The 24,323-nt window shown below is 28.7% G+C and overlaps 3 protein-coding genes across 3 annotated transcripts; 2 read left to right on the forward strand and 1 right to left on the reverse strand.

The window, feature by feature from the left end:
- Positions 1–2,570: 2,570 nt before the first annotated feature.
- LOC112682747 lies at positions 2,571–3,203 on the reverse strand. The gene has a single exon (XM_025553438.1). It carries the CDS (start codon positions 3,201–3,203, stop codon positions 2,571–2,573), a length of 633 nt encoding a protein of 210 aa, XP_025409223.1.
- Positions 3,204–6,573: 3,370 nt separating this feature from the next.
- LOC112682735 lies at positions 6,574–8,801 on the forward strand. Its single transcript, XM_025553423.1, has 2 exons — positions 6,574–6,876; positions 7,988–8,801. Exons 1-2 carry the CDS (start codon positions 6,744–6,746, stop codon positions 8,707–8,709), a joined length of 855 nt encoding a protein of 284 aa, XP_025409208.1. The 5' UTR covers positions 6,574–6,743; the 3' UTR covers positions 8,710–8,801.
- Positions 8,802–11,887: 3,086 nt separating this feature from the next.
- LOC112682725 (splicing factor, arginine/serine-rich 15) lies at positions 11,888–23,699 on the forward strand. Its single transcript, XM_025553412.1, has 18 exons — positions 11,888–12,229; positions 12,507–12,635; positions 12,696–12,857; positions 12,920–13,073; positions 15,498–15,577; positions 15,663–15,794; positions 15,883–16,007; positions 17,611–17,758; positions 18,109–18,278; positions 18,373–18,608; positions 18,670–18,878; positions 19,894–20,065; positions 20,507–20,737; positions 20,803–20,916; positions 20,973–21,095; positions 21,186–21,962; positions 22,028–22,306; positions 22,383–23,699. The coding sequence occupies exons 1-18, from the start codon at positions 12,200–12,202 to the stop codon at positions 23,678–23,680; spliced, it is 4,569 nt and encodes a 1,522-aa protein (XP_025409197.1). The 5' UTR covers positions 11,888–12,199; the 3' UTR covers positions 23,681–23,699.
- Positions 23,700–24,323: the final 624 nt, after the last annotated feature.

A 24,323-nucleotide genomic window follows, 5' to 3' on the forward strand; every position in this document is an offset into this window, starting at 1 on the left:
TGTGAAGATGATTTGTACATATATGCGTATCCAGACTTTTTTAGCAGATTGTGCACAGTTAAAATATACAAATGCAATACTGCTTAGTTACCAAAAGGGAAAGAAAATACAATCTTTACATGTTGAAAAAATCATTATTACCTACCTTATACTATATCTATAATATAAAAATGAATCGCTGAATGTTTTGCAAATCTCGAGAGCAGCTGAACCGATTTCGCTAATTCTTTTTTTATAATATTCCTTGAAGTACGAGAATGGTTCTTACGGAGAGAAAAATTTAAAAAATTCCCTGAAAAAGTGTAAAAACAACACTTTTCTATATTCCCATACAAAAGATTAAAAAAAAAGTAAAATTAAAAGTCAATTAAAACTATTGACATATAAAATGGATTTAATTGTTAAAAATTGTGTGTTCGGTGAGACACGCTGTTGGATGTAATCTGTAGAGTGGCAGAAATGTGGATTGCGGCATGCACACATTTTGATTTAGTTGGTTTAAAAAATTAGGCTAAATGAAGTTGATGAAGTCATATCAACTGAAATCCCTAATGAACAAATAGATCCTGGCTTGCATGAAGTAGTTATCAAAAACATGATACATGGTCCAAGTGTAATACCGTTTTAAAAATGCACCGTATATGGTAAATTTTTAAAGCGTTATCCACGGACATTAATATCGGAAATAATTACTGGAAATAATGGTTATCCACTCTATCGTCGGCAATTACTAGAAGATGGAATGGCAAAGGTTTTGCAGCAATGTAAGCTAATTGTGTGGGATGAATGCACAATGGCGCATAAAAAATCTTTAGAGGCTTTAGATAGAACTTTAAAAGATTTACGGAACAACCAAAACCAATTTGGTGGCGCAATGATTTTATTATCAGGAGATTTTCGGCAAACATTGCCAGTGGTTTCACGTTCAACCTAAGCTGATGAACTGAATGCATATTTAAAGCCCTTCAATTTGTAGAAATAGGTCAAGGTATTACATTTAAGTAAGAATATGCGTATCATGTTGCAAAATGATCAATCTGGAGATATATTCTTTAAATAACTCATTGATATTGGTAATGACAAATTTCCTATAGATGTGCTGACTGGCTGCACCACCTTTCCTGAGAGTTTTTTTCAGTTAACGCAATCAAAAACTAAACTCATCCAAAAAGTGTTTCCAAATATTGCTCAAAATTACTTATTCTATGATTGGTTGAACGAACGAGCTATACTGGTTGCCAAAAACACTGATTAAAATGAATTAAATTTCAAAATTCAAAATGACAATCCTGGCGAAAAGGTGAAGATGTTTTGATATCCCGAATCCCAATGATTCCAACTGACGTACCATTCAAGTTTAAACGACTTCAGTTTCCAGTAGGTACGGCTTGCTTTCGCTATGACTATAAATAAATCCCAGGGGCAGTCATTAAGTGTTTGTGGTATTAATCTAGAAAATCCATATTTCTCCTATGGTCAATTGTATGTTGCCTGTTCCTGTGTTGGAAAACCATCTGCTCTGTTTGTTTAGGGGCCAGATAATCAAACAAAAAATATCGTGTACCATAAAGTTTTACAATAAAAACTAAACTTAATTTAGAATAGGTAAAAATAAAATGAAATATAATAAGTAGGTATCATAATAAGAAATCTGAAATTGTAATTTTCTTTGTCGTTTTATTAGTGACTATTAAAAGAATTTTAAGTGTTTTATAATTTTTATTTTTTGGCATAATGTAATTGTTGACTTATCAATTTTCTTTTTTCTTTTCTTATCTTACTAGCTGACCCGGTGTCCCAAATAGCAGAATAAGTATTAAAAAAAAAAAATAAAAAATTAAAGAATCGATTGTTAGGCGGTATGAAGTTCGCTGGGTCAGATAGTATACCAATATAATAAAAAAAATTTTAATTCTTATTAATAACTTGATTGCCATGAGATCCAAATTTGAGTCTTAACAGAATTTCTTAAAATGTCACGGTATATTAAAAAAAATATTGAACTTCACAAAATTGCCAAGATACTAAATTTCATTAAAAATTTTTGAAACTTTGCTGAGTATAAAAAATAATAATAAATAAACAAAAAAATAATGTTTTCAACTTGGTCAGTGTTTATAATATAAAAAAAAACTTAAGAACCTATTAAAAAATAAAAAAATAAATAATAAAATAACAACAAAATAAAATTTTCAACTTGAATATTACTAATATAATTATAAAAAAAACTTAATAACCTTTAAACATTTTTAAAGTATAAATAATTAAAGCAAGCACCTTTTATCTTAGGAACTTTTGTATAGAATGTATTAAAATGTTACACATATTATTTAGTTATGTGCTTGTGTAAACTAAAAAAATAATTTTGACACAAATACTTGTCACACATAATACATTTAGTCTGTACCTTAAGTGTATGTGATAGAGCATATGTCCTTCCTTTCCTTTCATTTTCAGTTCTTTCATATTTTGATAACAAATACAATAACTACTTCACCCACATTTTTCTAGTTTATGACTTATAGCACATGGAGAATTTACAATTGTTGTTTTCATAATTAAAGCTGATACTAATGAAGGCCGAAAATATGTAGTGGTAGTATAGCTTTAGTGGTTAGATTGAACAAACATGCAGCATTTACCACACCAGTATCAAGTAGTATATCCATTAAAACTTTCCTGTACCATTTCATCGACCTACACAAAGGATTTGAATAAGATGCCTTTTGGTTAGACAAGTCTATGCAGCCTTTTCCTTTATTGTACATCATTATTGTTTCTGGTTTTTGAGAAATGGTATTCCTTTTTACTATGTCTACCATTCGATTGGTTATTTTTGTACTGCACATGTATATATCTCGTTTATCCTTCCACTTCATAACCATTACGTTTGAGTCGCTGCTTAGTGAAAAACATTTACCTTTTTGTAATTTATAATTTATCACTTCCTTTGGGTTTGATTTACGATTTGATCTTAATGTTCCAATATAATAAGTTTTTCTATTTTCCAGTAGTTCTGCCAATTCAACACTTGTATACCAATTATAAATTATCAGTGTCTTACCAAAATCCAAATAAGGGTCAATTAAGTATATTACAATCTTTGTTGACACATTTGTTTCTGGAACAGCTTCTTTTCTAGCATAAAACTTCGTACTTATTGTATAATTAGATGGCATGCATAATTTAAAAAACAATACCATATTTAAGGCGTTTGTTTTTTAAATATTGTTTAAAAAATAGCCTGCCAGTAAAAGGAATCATTGACTCATCTATACACAAAATATCTTTTGGGCTCATACAATTATTGGAATTAGTCATTACATCATCAACAATTCTTCCCAATTTATATAATCCATTATTTGTATCACTGTATCACTTGTCTCATTGTTAGAATAATGGATCATTGTTGACAAAATTTGAAATCGGTTTCCATTCATAATTTTTCCAAAGTTGGTAGAAAATAAGAGGAATTACTCATAAGAGGAAATACTCACAATACATACCAATTTCAGGCAGTTGAACCAAACCCATCCACAAAACTAATCCTAACCAATTGTGTATCTCTTATAGATCTATATTGGTCCACTTTAGAGCTCTTAAAACACGTGTCACAGAATTCACGTGTACACGTGAAATACATGTTTATCCAAAATATATATCCATTTTTACAATGGTAAAATTAGTAATTTTATGTTATACACTTGAAGTTTTAATAAAATATTAATAGTACAGTATTAAATTTAGGATATACGTTTTTATTTTGAATTTTACACGTGACACGTGACACGTGAATTCACGGAATTCACGTGTATTAAGAGCTCTAGTCCACTTAGATAATTTGCTTTTAGTTGAAAAATTTGATGAATTTAATTTTTGACCTGTACCTATATAAATTGGTTTCTTTGACCATTTTTAGAATTATTTTGTCATCTATGATCAACTTAAAAAAATCAAATGGAGTACCTTCTAATAAAACATCAATTAAGTCTGTATTTAGTCCTACATCTTCATAATCAGGATTGAATATATAGTTGTTTATTTTATCATCATTAGCACGTCATACTCGAGAAGTTGAAGGTAAGGGTATAGCTGGATTTTGTTTTGGTCGTTCTTTAGGTTTTTGTACAGCTGGTGTTTGAACAATTGGTATAATATCATTATTATCAACTGATGATGATTCTGAATTTGTATATAAAAAAATAATAAAATAAAATGTTTATTCAGTAGCGTATACATAACATAACATAGTTATTTTATTATCATAATATTTGTATAGTTGTATATTTTAAGTTCAAAGCGTAATAATGAAACTACTAATATATTACACGTCATCAATAATAAAAAAAGATAAAATTTTTTTATTTGAACCAAGACTCCCCGCCACTCCCCTCGTATGTACGCCACTGGTCTTCAGTAATACGTCATTGAAAAACGTTTATATTTTTGTGAAGATAAGCGTTAAACCTAAATTATATTTTATGATTCTTTAATCTGTAATCTATTGGGCCATAGATAATCCGAAGGATTAAATAACAAAAATTAAGGCGACCTTAAATATTTTCGTAACCGCTCCATAAGAGCAGCCAGTACGGGGCCTGGTTTCACCAATAACTTCTTTTACTATATTTTTAACACAAGTTGCCATTCTTTTTCAAACTTCATTTATATTTCCCTCAACATTTCACACAGCTTTTTTTTTATTTTATTTATAAACTATCCTTTTATTTGTCTATTAATTTGCACCACCGAATTCTCAATTCCTTTCCAATTTTCCTTTTTTTACTTATTAAATTCACCTTTTTTTCACTACACCATATCGCCATTATCATCAACCTATGTTGTGTTATTAGAGTCTCTCCAGGAATCACTTTACTCTTTTTATACTGTCTCATTTCCGCATAAAATAATGTGCGATCTATTTCTTACACTCTTATAAGTTATAAATATGTATAATGCTCTTCTCGTTTCCTTAAATATGTATTGATTATTGTAAGCTCATACGATGATGCAAAGTCCAAAACTTTTTCTGCAATCTTATTTCTCTCGTCAAAATCATACCCTCCATGCACTCTTTCATACTCTACTTTCTCAATACCTACTTGCTGATTTCTGAATAGTCACGTGTTAATTTTACGACGCGACATTTGTGTATTGTGCTCTATTCAATTTAATGTATTTTAACAAAACGCGTCGTAAATAACTAGCGTAAAATAATGTCTGCGTGTTGCCACTTCTCATATATTACTAGGAGAGACTAGCCTCCTTCTAAAAATTTACCCCTAGTTGCGTCACTGCAACAAATATTAACTTTTCTCCTATTCAATACTTCCGCTAATTCTCTACTTCTACCTGTTAACGTTTCAACATTTCATGTGCCTATTCTCACTTTATACCTATATCTCATACATAGACGCAGATTTAACCAGGAGCGCAATGGTGATGTCCCTACACCGTTGACATTATCCGTGTTGGGTAGACCTGAACACATAAGTGGTGAACCAGCTACTACATTGGCTGTGCGGCTGACATCACACACTTTATCAAATAGGCCTCCTCCACCTCTAATTATGATACTTTCTCTCATTTGTAGTCTCCACGCATACCCGAGGTGGGACAAACTGCTAAAGTTTTAAATAAGTTTTTATAAGATAGAGTATAGAAGTAAAATAGACTATAGATTACTAGAGACTAGCAAATTACTAGCAAACAGGAAAGAAATAACAAATACTTGAAAAATTGTTTGACTGAGTACATGAAGATTACGAGAATTTAATATTTAAAGAAAGTTAGCTTCAAATTTGCAAATCAGTGGTTTTAAATTTTATTTATTATATTTTATTATTTATATTTCGTACACCTAAGTGATGACTAGTTGGCAACCAAATCAACGATTTAAAATTATATATATTTTATCGTTTTTTTTTTTTTTTTTTTTTTTTTTTAACACAAATTAACGCACATTGTAAACCAAGCCCACTTTAAAGTTGACAGTCCTAAGCTTGTAAAATTGAGAAGGGAAATGTGCGTAATTAAATGGCAACTAATTCGGCTATACCTAATAAAATACCTTTTTTAAACGGGAACTAATTCGGCACGTGGGGTTGGAGCTCGGGAACCAATTCGGTACCAGCCGTTTTGGATTCCTCATACTATTTGATAATACTTTACGCCAGATCAGTGGCGGCTCGTGTCTAGGTGTGCAGGTGTGCGCACATCACATAGATTATCATAGATATAAAAGTAAAGTTTAATTTAAATTTAATTGAATTATCTGTTAAATTATATTTATTTTATTATACAAAATAAATTTTACAAACATTTCATAATCACTTAAACTCGAAAATACTACTTATAAAATTTGGTAAGTTATGTAATATACACACATCATCTGGTGTGCAGCTCAGTCAGAACACTTTCTGCCTGTGAAATACTCTCCGTCGTCGGTGGAGAGGGGGTTGGCGCATAAAGGTCGATTCACACTATACGGAACATCAACGTCACGTCACAGACCGGCAACGTCACGTCAAAATATGTTACTATGTATTTATATCGCAATGTTCACATACACCGTCATCAATACGTAACGTCACCGTCATGAAGCGGCAACGTTTATCGAAAACAATATTTTGACGTGACGCAACCGGTCCGTTCTTGTCCGTTCGGATAGTATGAATGTGACAACTAAACGTTTCCGTCAAATTTAAATAATTATATTTTAGTTATTTTTTCATTATTTTATCATGGATGATGAAAATTTAATAGAAAAAGTTCGTTTATATGATGAACTTTACAATATGGCACATAAAAAGTACAGTGATAATCATCATAAAGATATAATATGGATGAAAATAGGAAAAGAATTGAACACAACAGGTACGTGTAACTTTATTATTATAATTAATTACTAATTATAATGATGATATATATATTTTTATATAATATAATAAATAATGATAATAAGTAATAATAGGTATTATTATTTTAATATAATTACTATACGAATTTGTCTTTTTGCCATGCCAATGATCCAATATCACTATTAAAAAAAGTTTTGTATGTTTCACGTACATAAAATGCAGAATTGTTTGCATTTCCTCCTCGCCTTGGTAGATTTGACCAGTTAGGTTCTCCTTTGATAGGGTCGAAATACTGTGCCATCAGTATATTGTCTTTGATATAGTTATGTAAAATACATGTCGTTAATATTACTTTATCTACGTTCTCAGGGGATAAATTTATGCTTCTAAAATAAATTCTAAATTTTTGTACCAAATTTCAAAAAGCATTTTCCGATACACGACGAGCTCGAGACAATCTATAATTGAATACTTGTTTTTCGATGTCCCCGTTTATCGCTGAGCCTGGATATGGTCTAAGCAAATAAGGTTTTAAGGGAAATGCCTCATCTCCAACAATTACAAAAGGCGCTGGAGATTGAGTTCCAGGTAGGTTTCTATCTTTCGGTACGTTTAATTTATTCTTCTCAAGGGCTTTTCCAAAACTAGAGTTCGCGAAAATTTCACCGTCACTATTCTTCCCATAAGCACCTACATCGACGGCAATGAATTCATAATTCGCATCCATTAGTACCATCAAAACAATTGAAAATGTCCGTTTATAATTGTAAAACTGTGAGCCACTATTAGGAGCGAAAATTTCCACATGTTTTCCGTCAAGCGCTCCCAAACAATTTGGAAAGTTCCATATATTCCAGAAATCATTCACAATTTTTTCCCAGTCTTCCTCTTTTGGTGGTAGCATTACTTCAACTAATAACTTATCTATTATGGCTACACAGACATCTTTAATTATATTATGAACTGTAGAATGCCCCAAGCGAAAACTGAATGCAATGGTTTGAAATGAGTCACCAGTTGCTAAGAATCTAAATATAATATTTAGAATATAAACATTCAGTCAAAAAGCGACATCCAATTGCCACCTTTTTTTTATATTTATTTATTTTATTTATATTATATTATAGGGCAAGCATGTAAAAATCGATGGATCTCACTCAGAGATCAACTTAGGAAGGCAATAAAAAAGAAAAAAACAAAAAGTGTACAAGCAGCGGACATACAAAAAAAATGGAAGTATGAGGACTGCATGTCTTTTGTAATACCATTTTTTAAAGAACGAGAAACGTATTCTAACATATTATCTCTAGAAAGTGCTTGTGAAGAGTCAAATGACGAAAATATTTCCAATAAGAATGACAATACAACAAATAATGATGTTCTAAATGAGGATGAAGAAAGTGAAAAAGAAACTACGTTAAAACGTAAGGTTATGGAATCTCAAAAAAAAATGAAAATTTCAGCTTCATATTATTCTAAGAAAAAAAAAAATAATAAACCACAAACAGCATCATCTGTTTTGATGAAATATATATTGGGTAACGAGACAAATGATGAACCAAACGCAACATTTTATAAGCATCCAATCGACACATTTTTCCAAGGGCTGGCTGCTACTGTTAAAACATTTTCACCAGAATACCAACACATGGCAAAAAACAAAGTGTTTGGGATTGTGTCTGATTTAGAGTGGGCACAATTACAAAATAAATCAGCTAATCCTCAAATCCCACTATCAATAAATCCTTCAACATCATACTTTTGCTCTAACACTCAAGTGGCACCATCACAAAACACGATTCAATACATTCAAACACCAACACCGTCTCCTATTTCTAGACCATCATGATCAACATCAACTATTACTCAACATTTTTATGAAAACATTGATCCTACAAATGTTCAAAATATGTATTGACATTTTATTGTTTTGTTAAAAAACTGATCACTCAAGGTTTTATAATAACAGTAAAATATTATAATATGTGAAGTCAATATATAAATAAACAAGTAAAGTATATAACATTGTTTTATTTTATAAACGAATATTATTATATTCACCTTAAGCACACCATTAACTTTTCTTTAGCACTTTTAGCTTCTCGAAATGTTGTATTTTGTTTTGAGATTTGAAAATCGATTTTAGATAATAGAACATAAAATTGATGTTGTGACATTCTAAAATATCTGTAAAATGAAGTTTCTTCATTTTGTAAATCATTGAACAATGTATGATATTCCCCAAATTGCTTTCTTTTAATTAACATTTCTCGAACCCATGTTGTTCTACGTTTTTGGTGACAATTCTCTTCTTCCTCGTCAAAATAATTGCCATCATTGCTAATGTTTTTTGTTAAATTTTGGCATGATGAAATACTTATATAATAAATTGATAATCTATATTTTAATTTAAAATCACAAGACAACTAAAATAGTAGATAACAATTGTTTCAAAACACTAGGGTGGTACACTTCCGTTGACGCAACCTCAGTAAACTGCAATTATTCCTACAATTTGACGCTTACGTTTGACGTTTTGACATTTTGATGTGAATGTATAACACATTTGACGTGACGTTGCCGGTCTGTGACGTGACGTTGACGTTCCGTATAGTGTGAATCGACCTTAACACGCCACTATTATAGAATTTCGGAATATATTGGGTGGATGCAGTGGCGTTATTGTGGGGGGGGCAAGGGGGCAAGTGTCCCCTCTGACAATTTTTTGAGAGATAAAGGTATAATTTTGCCCCTCCCCCCAGATAATCCAACAGTACAAATAGCACCTTTTATTAATGAACTCTTATGGATATTATTTAACAATATTGGTACTTAGTACATGCTATCTACAATTTATGTTTACCTAAACCATAAAATGAGTTAAAAGACATGTAAAATCAAACAATTAGATAAAGTGTATAAAATATATACAATAAAAATATGTTTTAACTGGTGAGGGACAGGGGCAGATCTAGGGGGGGTTCAGGGGGTCAGCTGACCTACAGTTAATATTTGTTGACAAAATTGGCCTCTTGGAAATTTTTTTTTACTTTTTAGACCTTTTGGACTCTTGGACAGTTTGCTCATTGGAGTTACTTGAAAAATGAATGCCATGTATATTCAAAATTTAAAATTTTTCAATTCATAATTTATATTTTAAATTATATCGTTTTAGTAGAAAATTAAGTAAATCATATTTTATTTCGTACGTTTGTTGCGCTGATAAAATTAGATTATATTTATTAATCGTAAATATGTCATTATCGGTGGTATCACTAATTCTAAAATGTAATATAAATATACTTATACTTACACTTTTATGAGCATATTGTGTTTTTTTTTTACAAGGTATTCATTTCTAATTCAGTTTCATCCTCAATAAATGACCTCTTGAAATGGCTTGACCCACAGTTCCCAGATTCTGGATCCGCCCCTGGCGTGGGGCAGGGGTGTCAGGGTTTTGGTAATAATAAATCTATTATATTGTCCTCCTAGGTTTTTTCCCAGTTACGCCACTGGGTGGATGGACGATATAGATCCATTGAATTTTAATATACTATACTAATAAATACAACTAAATATAGTATATTATAAGATCAATGATAGATCATTATTGGTACAGAGGATCTATTTTTTAGATACCTATGATTTTAAAAGAAGATAGTAGGGAACTGGCATGAAGTTAATTTATTTTTTATTTTTTAATTTATATAGCCCTATATTGCACAAGCCCTCATGTTACACGGTTAAAGGCTTGTGCAATATATAGAAAAGACAATAAAAAAGAATTATAGGTTTTCAAGAGAAGTTGAAATTTAACCAGGAAGTAAGAAAAAACTATAAATCATTAGTAGATATTAATCTATTATAGTAATAGTAAGTAGATACATACCATGTGCAAATATTTATACATCGACATATGAGTAGGCTAGAATCATAAGTTACATGTTCTAGATATCACTTTTTTTTATAATTTTAAACTTTCAACTTAAAAAGATCTTTATTTTTTTATGATTTATACATTATGTGTATTTATAATGAAAAAAAAACAAGCAAGAAGATTTTGGTAAAAAATAATTTTTCTTCTTCTGAGCGCTGGCCACACTGTACCCACTATCCTTACCGCTGTTCCAAGAGCCGACGTTGGCGCGTGCGTGCGCAACGTGCAATTAGGGATAGCAAATTTTTTGTGAACATCGATGTATTGATGTATCGATTTATTTATTACGAAATATCAAAGGTGATAATATTGATAAATTAAAAAACCATTGGAGTCAAGAACTCGATGTATTTAGAAAAACATCAATGTTTTTTAAAAAAGCAAACTTTCATTTTATAGGAAAAAAATTATTATTCTTTGCCATAGCCCACAAGCTAAATTAATTATAAACATTTAAAATTTAAACATTTACAATCAACTCAATTTATTTATTTGTTTATTAGAAAGATTAAAAAAAACATTGTGTAAAAAAATTAAATTAAAATTAAATCAATAAAGTTCACAGTCAAATATAACACAATAAATTCGTAAGTTATAACAACATTTTTTATACATAATTAAAATTGAAAACAGTGTTGTCATTCATATCGAAGCCAAAATTGATCGGCCAAGTTATTTAAAAAAATCAATTTTGATACCGATTTTCCACATAACCGGTTTCATTTATTTATTTTTGGGAAATATTTTAGTTTATTTCTATAAATATAATTAGGTATTACAGAAATACAAGGCTGTTATATTATTTTTCTAGCGATAAGACTATATTAATTTGAATTAGGATTTGTTTTGATTTGTTTTATAACCAAGTTAATATAAATTATAATTATATGTATATCTATATTTTATTGTTTGCAAATGAAAAATTTTAAAAATATTTTGTGTAATATCCTTAAGCATCGGAGATAGGTAAAGCAAATATCAAAATTAAAACATCGGTAAACGTGACACATCGATGTAAAGTATCGAAACCTAAACATCGATGTTGAACATCGATTTTTTAGCTTAAAACATCGATGTTTTTTTGACATCCCTACGCGCAATACTTTACCGTACGGGCTGCCGCTGTTGTCAGCGTTGGAACATACGAGTTTTGCTGAATGTCAGTTGAACGTCTGCTGTGTTTTTCACGATCGAAGACGTCAGAATAACAACGGCGACATCATCTACAACTTTAACGGATCGCGTCCAGGTGCTGGCGACCACCGGAATGCCGTGTTGATCCAAGCGCCGCCGCCGCCGCCTTTTCTTATTCACGTCAATATTGTGCGATAAATCTGAGACGCAAAACATTCGCGGTAATCGTGTTTACGCGTTTGTAAAGTGAAACTACATAGTCGATATGGAGGCCGTCAAAGCGTTCACATTCGAGGTAAATGAAATAATTATTAGCATAGTCGAACAGCAAGTTTTCGTTGCTAGATTCTTGCCGTGCGCTTGTTTGTGGTGTCGTTCCTACGTTTTAATCCGAACAGATGGTCGATTGTATCCGGATTGATTAGAATGATAAAATTCTTTGCACGAGCCATGGTGTTTTACTCCTTATTTTCATAATCAATGGACGTCATCCTTCACTTACTTTTCCTCTTGGCCAAGTGTTCCAAAGATGACTGATTTATTTAATGAAAATGCCTTCTCTTCTTTTTCAGCTCTATTCCATTATGGAAATGAAGCCACCTATATCAAAAGCTAAGATGACTGCGATCACTCGTAACGCTATTAAAGCTATCAAACTGTATAAACATGTCGTCCAGTGTGTTGAGAAATTCATACAGAAGGTAAACATTATATTAGTGTTATATCACAAAATCAAAAATGTTTTTTTATATTTTCAACAGTGCAAACCTGAGTACAAGATTCCTGGTTTATATGTGATTGATTCAATAGTCAGGCAATCTCGACATCAGTTTGGAAACGACAAAGATGTATTTGCTCCTAGATTTGCTCGTAATCTTAGGACAACTTTTACTCATTTATTTGCTTGTCCTGAAGAAGATAAAGTATGTGGACAATTGTTGAAATCTTATCTAGTATATTAGTCATTTGTTTATTATTTTTTTAGAGTAAAGTTATACGAGTATTAAATTTGTGGCAAAAGAATGCTGTTTTCACCACTGACATTATTCAACCCATATTTGATTTGGCTGCCAATCCTGATTATAGTGAACATACACAAATAAACCCTTTATCCACAATTGATAACAGTCCAAAACTAAGTAATTTATTAAAAATAAATATTTTAAATTGTTATTTATAATTATATTAGATTAAGTAAATTTTATTATGTTGATTGTTAATATCTTTTGATCTGTCAATAACTTGGTATCAAAAGATAAGAAAATTAAGATGTTTCAAGTTATTTGTCCTGATTAGCATTACATTTATACTTTATTGATAATAATATAGATTATAGGCCTTATTATTTTTGCAAGAACCATTTAGGTATTAATGGAAATTGAACCCCTTGCATATGTATTGTAAGATATATGAGATTTATATTAGGAAATTAAACATCTAAGATTAATATTATTATTTCTAAATTAAAATAATTTAATTATCTTAAATTGAATACATAATTCAAATCAACACTACATATTAAGCTTTTTAAAAAGAAATAAGTTGTGTGAATAAGAGATGTGTGTATGGTATTGCTGTATTTTTCTATTAATTTTGAAACCATTGCTCTAGAAAAAATAACCCATCACTAGCCTGTATAGCCAAAATAGTGGCAGGGGTGAAATGTCCTGGATTGATTAACCAACATTAATTTAAAATCTAGTTGGTGCAACAAGAAGGGGAGCTCCACTGTACGTCGGACTAGCTTATTGCTCCGAAGTTGAGATATTTTGGCTGCAATGTAGTGGTGCTGGTTGTCCCTATGGTGACCCATTCTCATAGAATCAACCTCATGTAGGCTTGTACAATTGTGTTTTTTGAATAATGCCTCAAGTTAATAGAAAATATGCGTGCATAAAGCTTCAGCCAAAAAATATGATTCTTGTGTTCTTGAAAAAACAATTTTGATTGAAAGATGTTTAGTAGATCAGCTTATATTATGATAGTTGATGTTAGAAAAGAACTAATTTTTTTATTAAGGATGAGTTAAAAATAAAAAAAGAAACATTTTTTGGGAGCTATGTAAAATTTAAATACTATCCATTATTTAAATATTTTGTATTTCATAGATTTGTTTCACATTGATTAAAAAAAGGAAGTGAAACTTTTAGGTTAGATGAGATAAAAAATGGGTCAATGGTTTTACTGTCTTTATGATTAATATTTATAGGATAACAACTGAATAACTAATATTGTTTAATGAAAATTTGTTTAAATGTTTGATTTCTTAAATTTTTATTTTATAATGTTTATAAAACTTTTTTAGGACTTTCAAGTAAATTTTTATTTTTGCTACAAAGAAAACCTTATGAAAAATCTTGTATCGTTCAAGCCTTAAGTATTATAATTGTTATGAATTTTCAACTACAAAAAAGTAGCAGATTTTTGTGGTCTTTATCGTTTTGTCAAAAAAAAAATTTCTTTTATTAATAATATATATGTAGAAAAAACTTCATAGTAAATTTTCAAGACATTTTGTCACTTTAATATTCTATATTGATTATAAATAGCTTTGAAATATTTTTTTGTTGAAAATTATACCACATATAAAAATGATGATACAAGTAAATTCAGTATTCAGTTAAAATTACGATTGTTATATTTTGATTTACAATAAAAAGAAAGATATGATTTTGTTAAAAACCAATATGCTGTAAATGTTGCTATTTCTATTATAGCTCTGTTGTTAGTTTAGTATTAATTATATTGCCACAGATTTTTTTTATCTATAAATTTATACATTAATATGTATTAATCAAGATAAATTTGGAGATGCACTGATTAACTTTAATAAACAAATTTGATGTTTATAAACATCTAGTTTTATTATAACTGTTAGATAGTTAATCAAGATTAAAAGTCAATTTTCATTATATTTAATGCATTGTGATAGACTTATCTTTGTTGATGATATTTTGTTGTTTTCGAATTCACACAATTTAATGAACAACAAAATTCTCAACAATTTTGTTTTCTTGGTGGATATTTTTCATTGATGATATTGATTGTTAACTTTTTAAATATAATGTTTGACATTTTATAAGTTAATTTACTTAACATATAAATATCAATTTATCTAAAAAAATATTAACTAATTATAAATATTTTTTATTTTTTAAAAAAATTTATAATATAATAGTCTATGGTTTAAAAAATACATTAAAAAAATGAGCATGTACAATTTAAAATAGTACATTTGAATCAAATGTTTTTTATTATAGTTAATTTATTTAAGATATTAATTGGCGGGTCTTTGGAATAATAAACCAATCTTTAAGGTAAATTGATAATTTAATATTAAAAGATAAATTAGTAATTATTTTGGGTGTTTGGTTTATTCATTAAGTATAAATAATCTTGCATCATATTTATTTATTAAATTATTTAAACTTTCAATCCATCACACTGATATGTTATTTAACACTCATTGTAAATATTTGACAGTATTTTTTGGTTAAAAGTTTGTCATTTTGTGAAAAATAAATTTAAAACGTTTTTAATTTATCATTATATCTATTTAATAGGTGTCAAAACAGATCTTTTCAAAAGTCAAGAAAATACTCCAGTTAAAGAAGATATGTCTAAAAACTTTGATGCTTTGCAGGTAACAGTTAAATTAGTTACAAAGAGTAAACTTTGTTGTTATGAATGTAATTAATATATATTTATGAATTTAATTTACGATTTAGTCACAAAGCATAGATAATGATAATAAGCCTATAGATCCAGCTATCCTTGAACATATACAAGCTATTCAGTCATTGCTAAAAAAGCAACCAGGTCAATTATCTACATCACCTCAAGTAAAAAAATCTGATGGGGTAATTATTTTACTTAAACAATGGTTTTTCAATATTATGCTTATAAATATTTAATAAGAAATGCCATTTTAAACATAATTTATTTTAGGTAAAATTATTTGATAAAAAAATTCTTGATTATGATTATGGTGATGATGAAGAAGAAATGCTTAATCAATCTCCTGAGTTTCAACAACATCAGAATCAAAATACTGCCATCGAAGGACTTGACAGGTTTGTTTTATTTTAATTAAAATTTCAAATAAGATATGCCAATATATAAGAGCAGATTAATTATACTGCTATCAAATATTTGAGAAACTCAATTGTGACTTTTAAATATTAAAAACTACAAACCATGAAATTAATATTTAAAGCTTAATAGTTATTTAGGGCATTGGTATAGAAAATATGTATAATTTATAAATGATATTTCATATTGTTTAGAAAATATACATTCAAAAAAAGTACTTTTGATTATGTTTTACTAATGGTATATGTAATTAAATATCTAAAAATTGGTTTACATTTATTCACTTTATTTATTTACCATTTTTAAATTGTAGCAAAATATTCCACAATTTTAAGATACTATATAGCTACTGTAGATTATTTCAGAATTTGAAACCTACTATTACATTAAGACAAGAGACTTATACGCTTCAAAGGTTTGTATTCTAAAATTTTCTGTGAGAATCAATTTTTTTTTTTTTTAAGGTATTATATTATGTTGTATAAATATATGTATAAAAAAAACCACATGTTACAAAATAGGTTTTATTTAATTTAAATATGAATGTGTTGTCTTCTATGAAGTTTTAATATTTTTGTTGGATTTGTTGCTTTTTAATGATGATATTTCAAATAATGTATATTTTTTACTATCATTAAAATATTAAGGAATTGTGTTATGAAAATTAAATAAAAAGCATGTAAATGTTTTAATATTTTACTAGGCAAATTTTTATTTTAGGTACTTGTTCAACATCAATTTTTTAAATTTATATTTGAATTAAAATATAATTAAATATATATTCAAGTATCTACCAAAAATATATTGAATTGGTTATTTTTGAAATATTACAATTTAAAAAACATACCATATTTGCAGTTTGGTAATATTTACAGGATTATTTAATTTCATAATTTGAAAATTAGCTTTATGATATTTCATTAAGATCTTGATATTTATGTTTCTTATTAATTGTTATGCGCATACTTCGTGTTTGGATTGCATGAATTTTAAAAACTAATTGATAAAAAATGTTTCCATGAATTGGTTGATTATTATCCACTTGGGAGAAACTCAATGAAATAAATTGGTAATTTTTTAGATTTAAAATTAATTATTATTAATTATTTATGAGCATTAACTTTTAACTCATTTTTGTTATATTTATTATTGTATTATTGTTAAATAAATCAATATATTTAGACATTGTCAATAATTTAAATAAACATTTTTAATTATCAATAAGTAATTGAATTTCTTTGATTAGATAAATATTTTCAAGAATAGCATTAAATTCTAAAAAGAGTAATAAAATTGGTTATTATTGAATAATTTGTATAATATATAATTTATTCAATATACAGATTATATTATATTATATATATTTTTATCAAATGGTAGTCTTTTGGTATCATAATTTTAAAATTCATATTGATTTACATTTGTAAATTTATAAGATTTTTAATGAATATTATATACTTATTTTATCAAATCATCCAATTTTCAATAGGAAATTAGTGGCAATTATTCATTTGCATTTTCGATTTTGAACTGAATTCAGGTTTTTAGAGATATTTTCTATTGTTTTGTATTTTTTAAATTCAGCCTATTGAGTAACCCAGAAGTTCTGCGCACATTGCGCAATGTCGAAGGGCTAATGTCCACACAGTCTAAACAGCTGGCAGAGTTGGACAAGATTAAAGAAATGAGAAAAGAAGCGGAGTTCGACAAGCATCTTGCTCAGACTGTTCAGGTAAGATTACCAACAATAGTACATGTGTAGCTTTAGCCTATTATTATTAAGCTATTCTTTATGAAATTCAAAGAAACAATTTGTCAGTCCAAACACGAGTCCCTGTGCCTACTTTTGTTTAGTTGTTCCTCAAAAAAAAAAAAAAAAATTTCAGCGTTAACGAGACATCGAAAGGTAGGTTTATATAATGAACGAGTGATCCAGAGTCCGAGCAAATATTTCCAGCTCAGTAAGTACTTAGATTTAAGTTTTGATTCTACTAGATAATTATTTTGTTAATGATACATCATTTTAAATTATTTAAACTAATTATTTCAAGTATATAATTAAATAGAAAATTTTTATTTCAGAATCTACCATTTGCTTCAGAATGTGAATTAAAACCAGCTCCTATGGTTTCCCAAACTGTTAATATGTCAAATCCTTATGCTAATCAGTTGTATAATACACAAAATATGTACCAACAGCAACAACCTTTAATGACATTAGAAGCTCACCATAAACCTTTATCCCAAATAATGTATGTGACAGTTAAATTATTAACGCTATTTTTATTAGTTTATTACTGTAATATGTAAGATATAATTTTTAAATAATTTATAATAATTATGTAGCTCTTATGATGATCCAAATCAGTCTAAACCAGAAGTGATTGATTTAGATCACATAGCATCACCTCCTCATAATAAACGAGATTCAAGACGAGATGGTTATTCATCAAGTTCATCTCGAAAAAGATCTCCAAGGAAAAGTAGTCGTGAACGTCAACGTGAACGAGAAAAAGATCGCGAAAGAGATAGGGAGAGAAGAAAGAAATATTTACCTCCATTCAAAAAGAATCATTTAGCTGGTAGATAAATTATTTTTTAATTATAATATTTAATTTAATTTAATTTTAATCCCATTTATAGTTGTGAGCACTACTCTTTGGGTCGGTCATCTATCGAAACTCATTCACCAAGATGATTTATATGGATTATTTCAACCAATTGGTGATATTGTTTCATTAAATTTAATATCTCCTAGAGGGTGTGCCTTTTTGTGTATGAATCGAAGGCAAGATGCTGCTCGTATAATGAGTAAATATCAAGGGGAAAGATTACAAGGAAAACCCATGACGGTAATAATTGTTAATATGTATATGTATATTTATAAGTGTGTTTTTTTTATATAAAAGTATTAAATTTATTAAAACTGATATAATTGTTTTTTCAATACATTGGGAAAATTATTAATGTTTGAAAGTTATTAAGAAATCATGAATTATTTTTATGAACTTAACAAAATACATAATGAAATTATAAATGTTAATAAAGTGATCATAAGTAATCATTAAGTGATTTATAGATTCTGAGTGAAACAAGAAAGATATTTCTTACTTATTGATTTTACTTTGATGTAGGTTTTTTTTTTGTTTTTGTGTTTGTGTATACAATTTTGAACAGAAAAATTGCTCTGATTTACCATAGTACATTTTTAATAGAAAATGTTATTTAGTTGGTACTTAAAAAAAGGTTATTTTAAAAATTTTCCAATATTTTTCTTAATAATTATGAAAAACTGATGTAAAAATAAAAATATACAGCAAAATTTACAGCAGACTAGTTTTTAATAAAATCAAATTTTCAGTACGTGTACTATGATAGTGGTCTCAAACACGCGGCCTGCGATTAATATTTATTCAAAAATCTTGATTTTTTTTTTTTTTTATAAAATATTTTATATTTTGACAGTCTGGTACAAAATAAGAGATGTCAAGTTCCAAGTACTGCTTAAAATTAAAAATAAATAATAATAATTATTATTATTATTATTAAAAAAAAAATTGATATACAGTACAATATCAATTTTTTCATAATTATAATCAATAAATGAAATACATTTTGTCTTAATTTATTTTGTTTATTTTAGATTTAATATTAAAATGAGTAAAAAAAAAAAGATGTTTTCCCGTGAATCTTAGTTGTAAACATATAGCTCATTGGTAATTTGAGTTTGAGACCATTGTATTATGTCATGTATTGATATTAACCTAACTTAACTTTTTATTTTGCTTTTTGTCTCTTCAGTATCCTGAATCTATTAGCCATTTACTAAATTAATAAAAGATTATTATGTTCATTTATTTTTTTTAGATTGCTTGGGCTCCTGGTCAAGCAATGAAAGACAAAGAATGGAAAGATTATTGGGAAATTGATGATGGTGTTTCATACATACCATGGGAAAAATTAAACAAAGAAATAGATTATGATGAATTGGAAATTGGAGGGATGTTAGATGAAGATACAATGCCTGAATGGTTAAAAAGTAAGTGATATGTAAATATAATACAATCTTTGTTTAAAACTGACATTTTTGTATGATCAATTTTAACAAATAATTTTAATTTATTTAATATCTAGTCTAATATTTAATGTTTTATAGTGGTTACTTCATAGTTTTTGTTAAATCAGTTAAATTATTAAATTCCAATTTTTGTGAAACCCTGAATAATTCAGTTGTTGATAAAAGTAATTTTGAACTATACATTTTATACTCTTTGTTTTAAGACTAAATTTATTATAAACTATAAAATTGACTATATAATTTGGTACATAATTTTGGATTGTTAAAGTTGAAATACTCAATATATATTTGACATCACAATAATCTTGCAAATTAAATTTATGTATATATGTGACCAACGTAACCAAAGACCCGCACTTAAAACAATTAGTAATAGTATCATACTGGGTTTTTCTCTTTTAGCTCATTTAAAAATGTTGCGTACTTCTAAGAAAAATGAAAAAAAAGAAGAAGAAAAGTTAACTGAAGGAAATCAACAACCATTAACTGCATCTAATTTTTTTGATACACAAGGTGTGCAGTCACCTAGTGTTCAAATGCAAATGTCTCCAGCACAGAACAGTCAGCCTAATCAAATTAATTTCAATTTGCCACAGACAATGAGTATGCCTAATCCATTTGGAATCAACCCTAGTATGTTTACATTTTATACTTATTTTTGAATATTTTAAAATGCATTATATAAATATTATTTTCAGGACTAATTAATCCAATGATGAACCCAATAATGCCGGGCACCATGGCACCTATGAGTATGGGTCATCCTTCTATGATGATGATGAATAGAATGCCATCACCCTTTGGACCTCCACGTTAGTTATTAAAATTAATATTACTGAATATTTTTTTAATGACCATTATATTTTAGCAAATATGGCTATGATGGGAAATCCACAACAAATGACAATAACTAGTGATGCACCAAAATCACTAGGTGTTCCCACCGATATGATGATGTCTTTTCCTTTCGGAATAAATTTACCATCACAAGGTCAGCTCACTAAAAATTATTTCAATAAATTTAAATTGCTATATTTCATTGGGTTTTTTTTTTTTTTTTTAATGTTATTTTTTATTCTAGCTACTGCAATTTCTTCTGCTCAAACAATGATGGGAATGAATCCATCTACTGTAACATCTGGAACAAGTACTGCGCCTACTTTATCACATACAAATCAAAAGGATAATCTCATTGCAACAAATCCTCCAAATCAATTAGATCCATCAACTATTATGCAATTTAATTTACCTCCTCCTCCAACACTTCCAAATCTGTCTAATTTTTCACAAAATACTAATAGTTCTAATTTAGGAAATGAAAAGTATGATCCTAATACATTAGGGAACTCTGATCAGGAAGAGTCCAAAGACACTGATAGAAATAATGATAGAGAGGACCGAAATCGTGGACGGGATAATAGAAATCGTAGTCGTGACAGCAGAGAAAGAATTGATAGATTCAAAGATCGTGAAAATAAAAATGATCGTGGTCAAAGAGATGATTTGTCCCAAAGACTAGATCCAAGAAATCGTCTCAAAGGACCTGAACAAAGGGAAAGGAAGTCATCACGCTGGGGAGATAAGGTTAGTGAAGAAGTAAACAGTCAGAATAATGTTGGTCGTCTGTCTGTAAAGGAAGGATTGAGTATGGCACAGGCTCCTAATTTAGCACAAATTGATAATGTAAAAGATATTTTAATTCAAAATAATTCTCTGCACCAAATTCTTGAACATGTAATTCAAGATAACATGGGTAATCCACCATTTAAATCTCCTGGTATGTTTGGGCCAAATGGACCACTTCCAAACCAAATGTTCAATATGCCACCTCAAAGTTTTCAGCAAGGATTAGGACCAGGTAGATTAATAATTATTTAAATTTTTTTATTCTTTATTTGTTTGATTACTTTATATTTTGTTAAGATGGTCCAAGACCACCTTTGTTGGACAATGGAAATCTGAGAGGAAGAGGAGGATGGAATCGTGGAGGCCGTGGAGGTTTTAGAGGACGTAGTGGATACAACAATGGACCGAACTGGGATAATAATAATGTTCCTAATTGGGATAATAGCAGTGGACCTAATTGGGATAGTAATGCTCCTCCTCCAATTTGGCAAAATCAAAGTATAAATAGAGGAGGAATGATGGGAAGAGGTAATTTGAGACCACCATTAATGCAAAATGCAATGGGTCGTGGCCGAGGTACTAAGTACTAAATGAATGCATTTATTTTGTTAATATAATTTAATTCTTTATATATATTTTGTATGTGTTTTAGATAATTGGATGGACAATAATTCATCTGTTGGCAGAGGTGGTCGTGATTCAGATAATTGGGGTAATCGTGGTGGTGGAAGAGATATAGATAAATGGGGAGGTCGTGGTGGTAACCGCGATTCTGATGGATGGGGTGGTCGTGGTTCTAGACTTTCGCCATGGAGAGGTAATGGAAATCGACGACGGAATGATGACTGGGAAAATCCTAATCAAAAACGTTGGAGACGTGAAGAAAACTCTGAATATGATGAACAACAAAAAATATGGAAACGTGGAGCAGTGAATGATGAAGAAGAATGGCAAAATAATAAACAGGGATCACTGTGGTCAGCTGGCAAGAAAGATGAAGGAAATTATTCGAAATTCAAACCTCGCGAGAATAATGAAGACCGCCCTAGAAAGCCAAGTAAATGGGGTGATAGAGATTCTGATGATATTGTAAAAGAAGACCGATGGAACAGAAAATCTATATCTAAAGATGAATCTACCATAGACGAAGGTCCACATCAAACAAGTGCTCCAATGGACCTGGATAACTATGAAGGTGATTCTGTAGATAATATAGAACAATTACATGGAGACAAAGAACAAGAAAATTCATGCCAAAACCAAGATACTAGACAGCATGATGAATTTGAAAAAGAAGAGGAACAAAAAATAGAACCTCATTATGAATCTGGTAGTTTTAGTGATGTGGTGTTAATACATGATCAAGAAAGTGTTCAACAAAATGTTGATGAAAAAAATAATGTAGAACAAATAGAACATCAAGATTATCAAGATGGTTTCAGTAATAATTTGGAACAATTACCTCCACACAATAATATGGAAGAAATGCAACAGAATTCAGAAAGTCAACTCCAAAATGTGCAAGATAATGACTATCAAAAAAATACTCTTGATATTGATTCTAAACATGATTATGATCAAATGAGCCAAAATTATAGAGAACAAAATCAACAATTTGAAACTGAATGTAATAATACAACATATAATATTAAATGTCAAAATTATAACCAACCATATGATGAAGAATCATCGCAAAATTTAAATCGTCAAGAACAATCAGTTGACAATTTTGTGTCACAAACTAGTAATGAAACTGATGAAAGAAAGTACATAGAAGAAAAATCTCTAAATAACCTTTATTTTAATACAGATAATAAGTTGCCTTTAAATGAACCTTTTGAGATGGAACAACAAAACAATGACAATCTTCCTTCTGAAGAAATAGGAATTGCTTCAGCAGATGGTAATGAAGTGTCAGAAATTAATACAGTAGAATCTAATCAAAATTAAACCACATTGTACCTTTTTATTTGAGTTAACTATTATATATTCCATTTCATTGCGATCCTCTGAAAGACCTCATGGTTAATTTAAATATTGGGCCTCTCATTTTATGGAACATTTTTTACTTATCATTGAAGAATATAGAATATATTAATAATAAATAAAAATTTAATAAACGTTTATAAAAAGTGTTTAGTTGAATAATTCCAAAGCTAAAACCCCAATATTATTGTTAATTAAAAGGAAATATATTCATAGTATTATGAATGAAAGAGAGAGATTTTGCAATTACCTTATCATAAGTACCTGTTTGTTTTTCTTCTATATATGTTAAATATAACAAATTACCTAGTTTAAATTAAGTGGTTAAGATATATTGTAAATAACTTACAGTAATATTTTTCATTTTATTATGCTATATTCACTAAACACTTTTTTTATCTAAATTTGAACTTATTTTTGATTCTTCGTTAATTTGAAATTTGAATCCTTAATAAAAATTATATTATCACTTTAACTAGAGTCAAAAGTATTATTAATATTATAGGTGACAGAAATATTTCTCATGTTTTTATTGCGATGAAAGTAATACAATACTTTTAAAATACTAGTGTGTAAAAATATTTCTTTAATTTTGTAACTATTTTAG

The sequence above is a fragment of the Sipha flava genome, unplaced genomic scaffold (assembly GCF_003268045.1).
Source record: "Sipha flava isolate LNK unplaced genomic scaffold, YSA_version1 209_pilon_pilon, whole genome shotgun sequence".
NCBI lineage: Eukaryota > Metazoa > Arthropoda > Insecta > Hemiptera > Aphididae > Sipha > Sipha flava.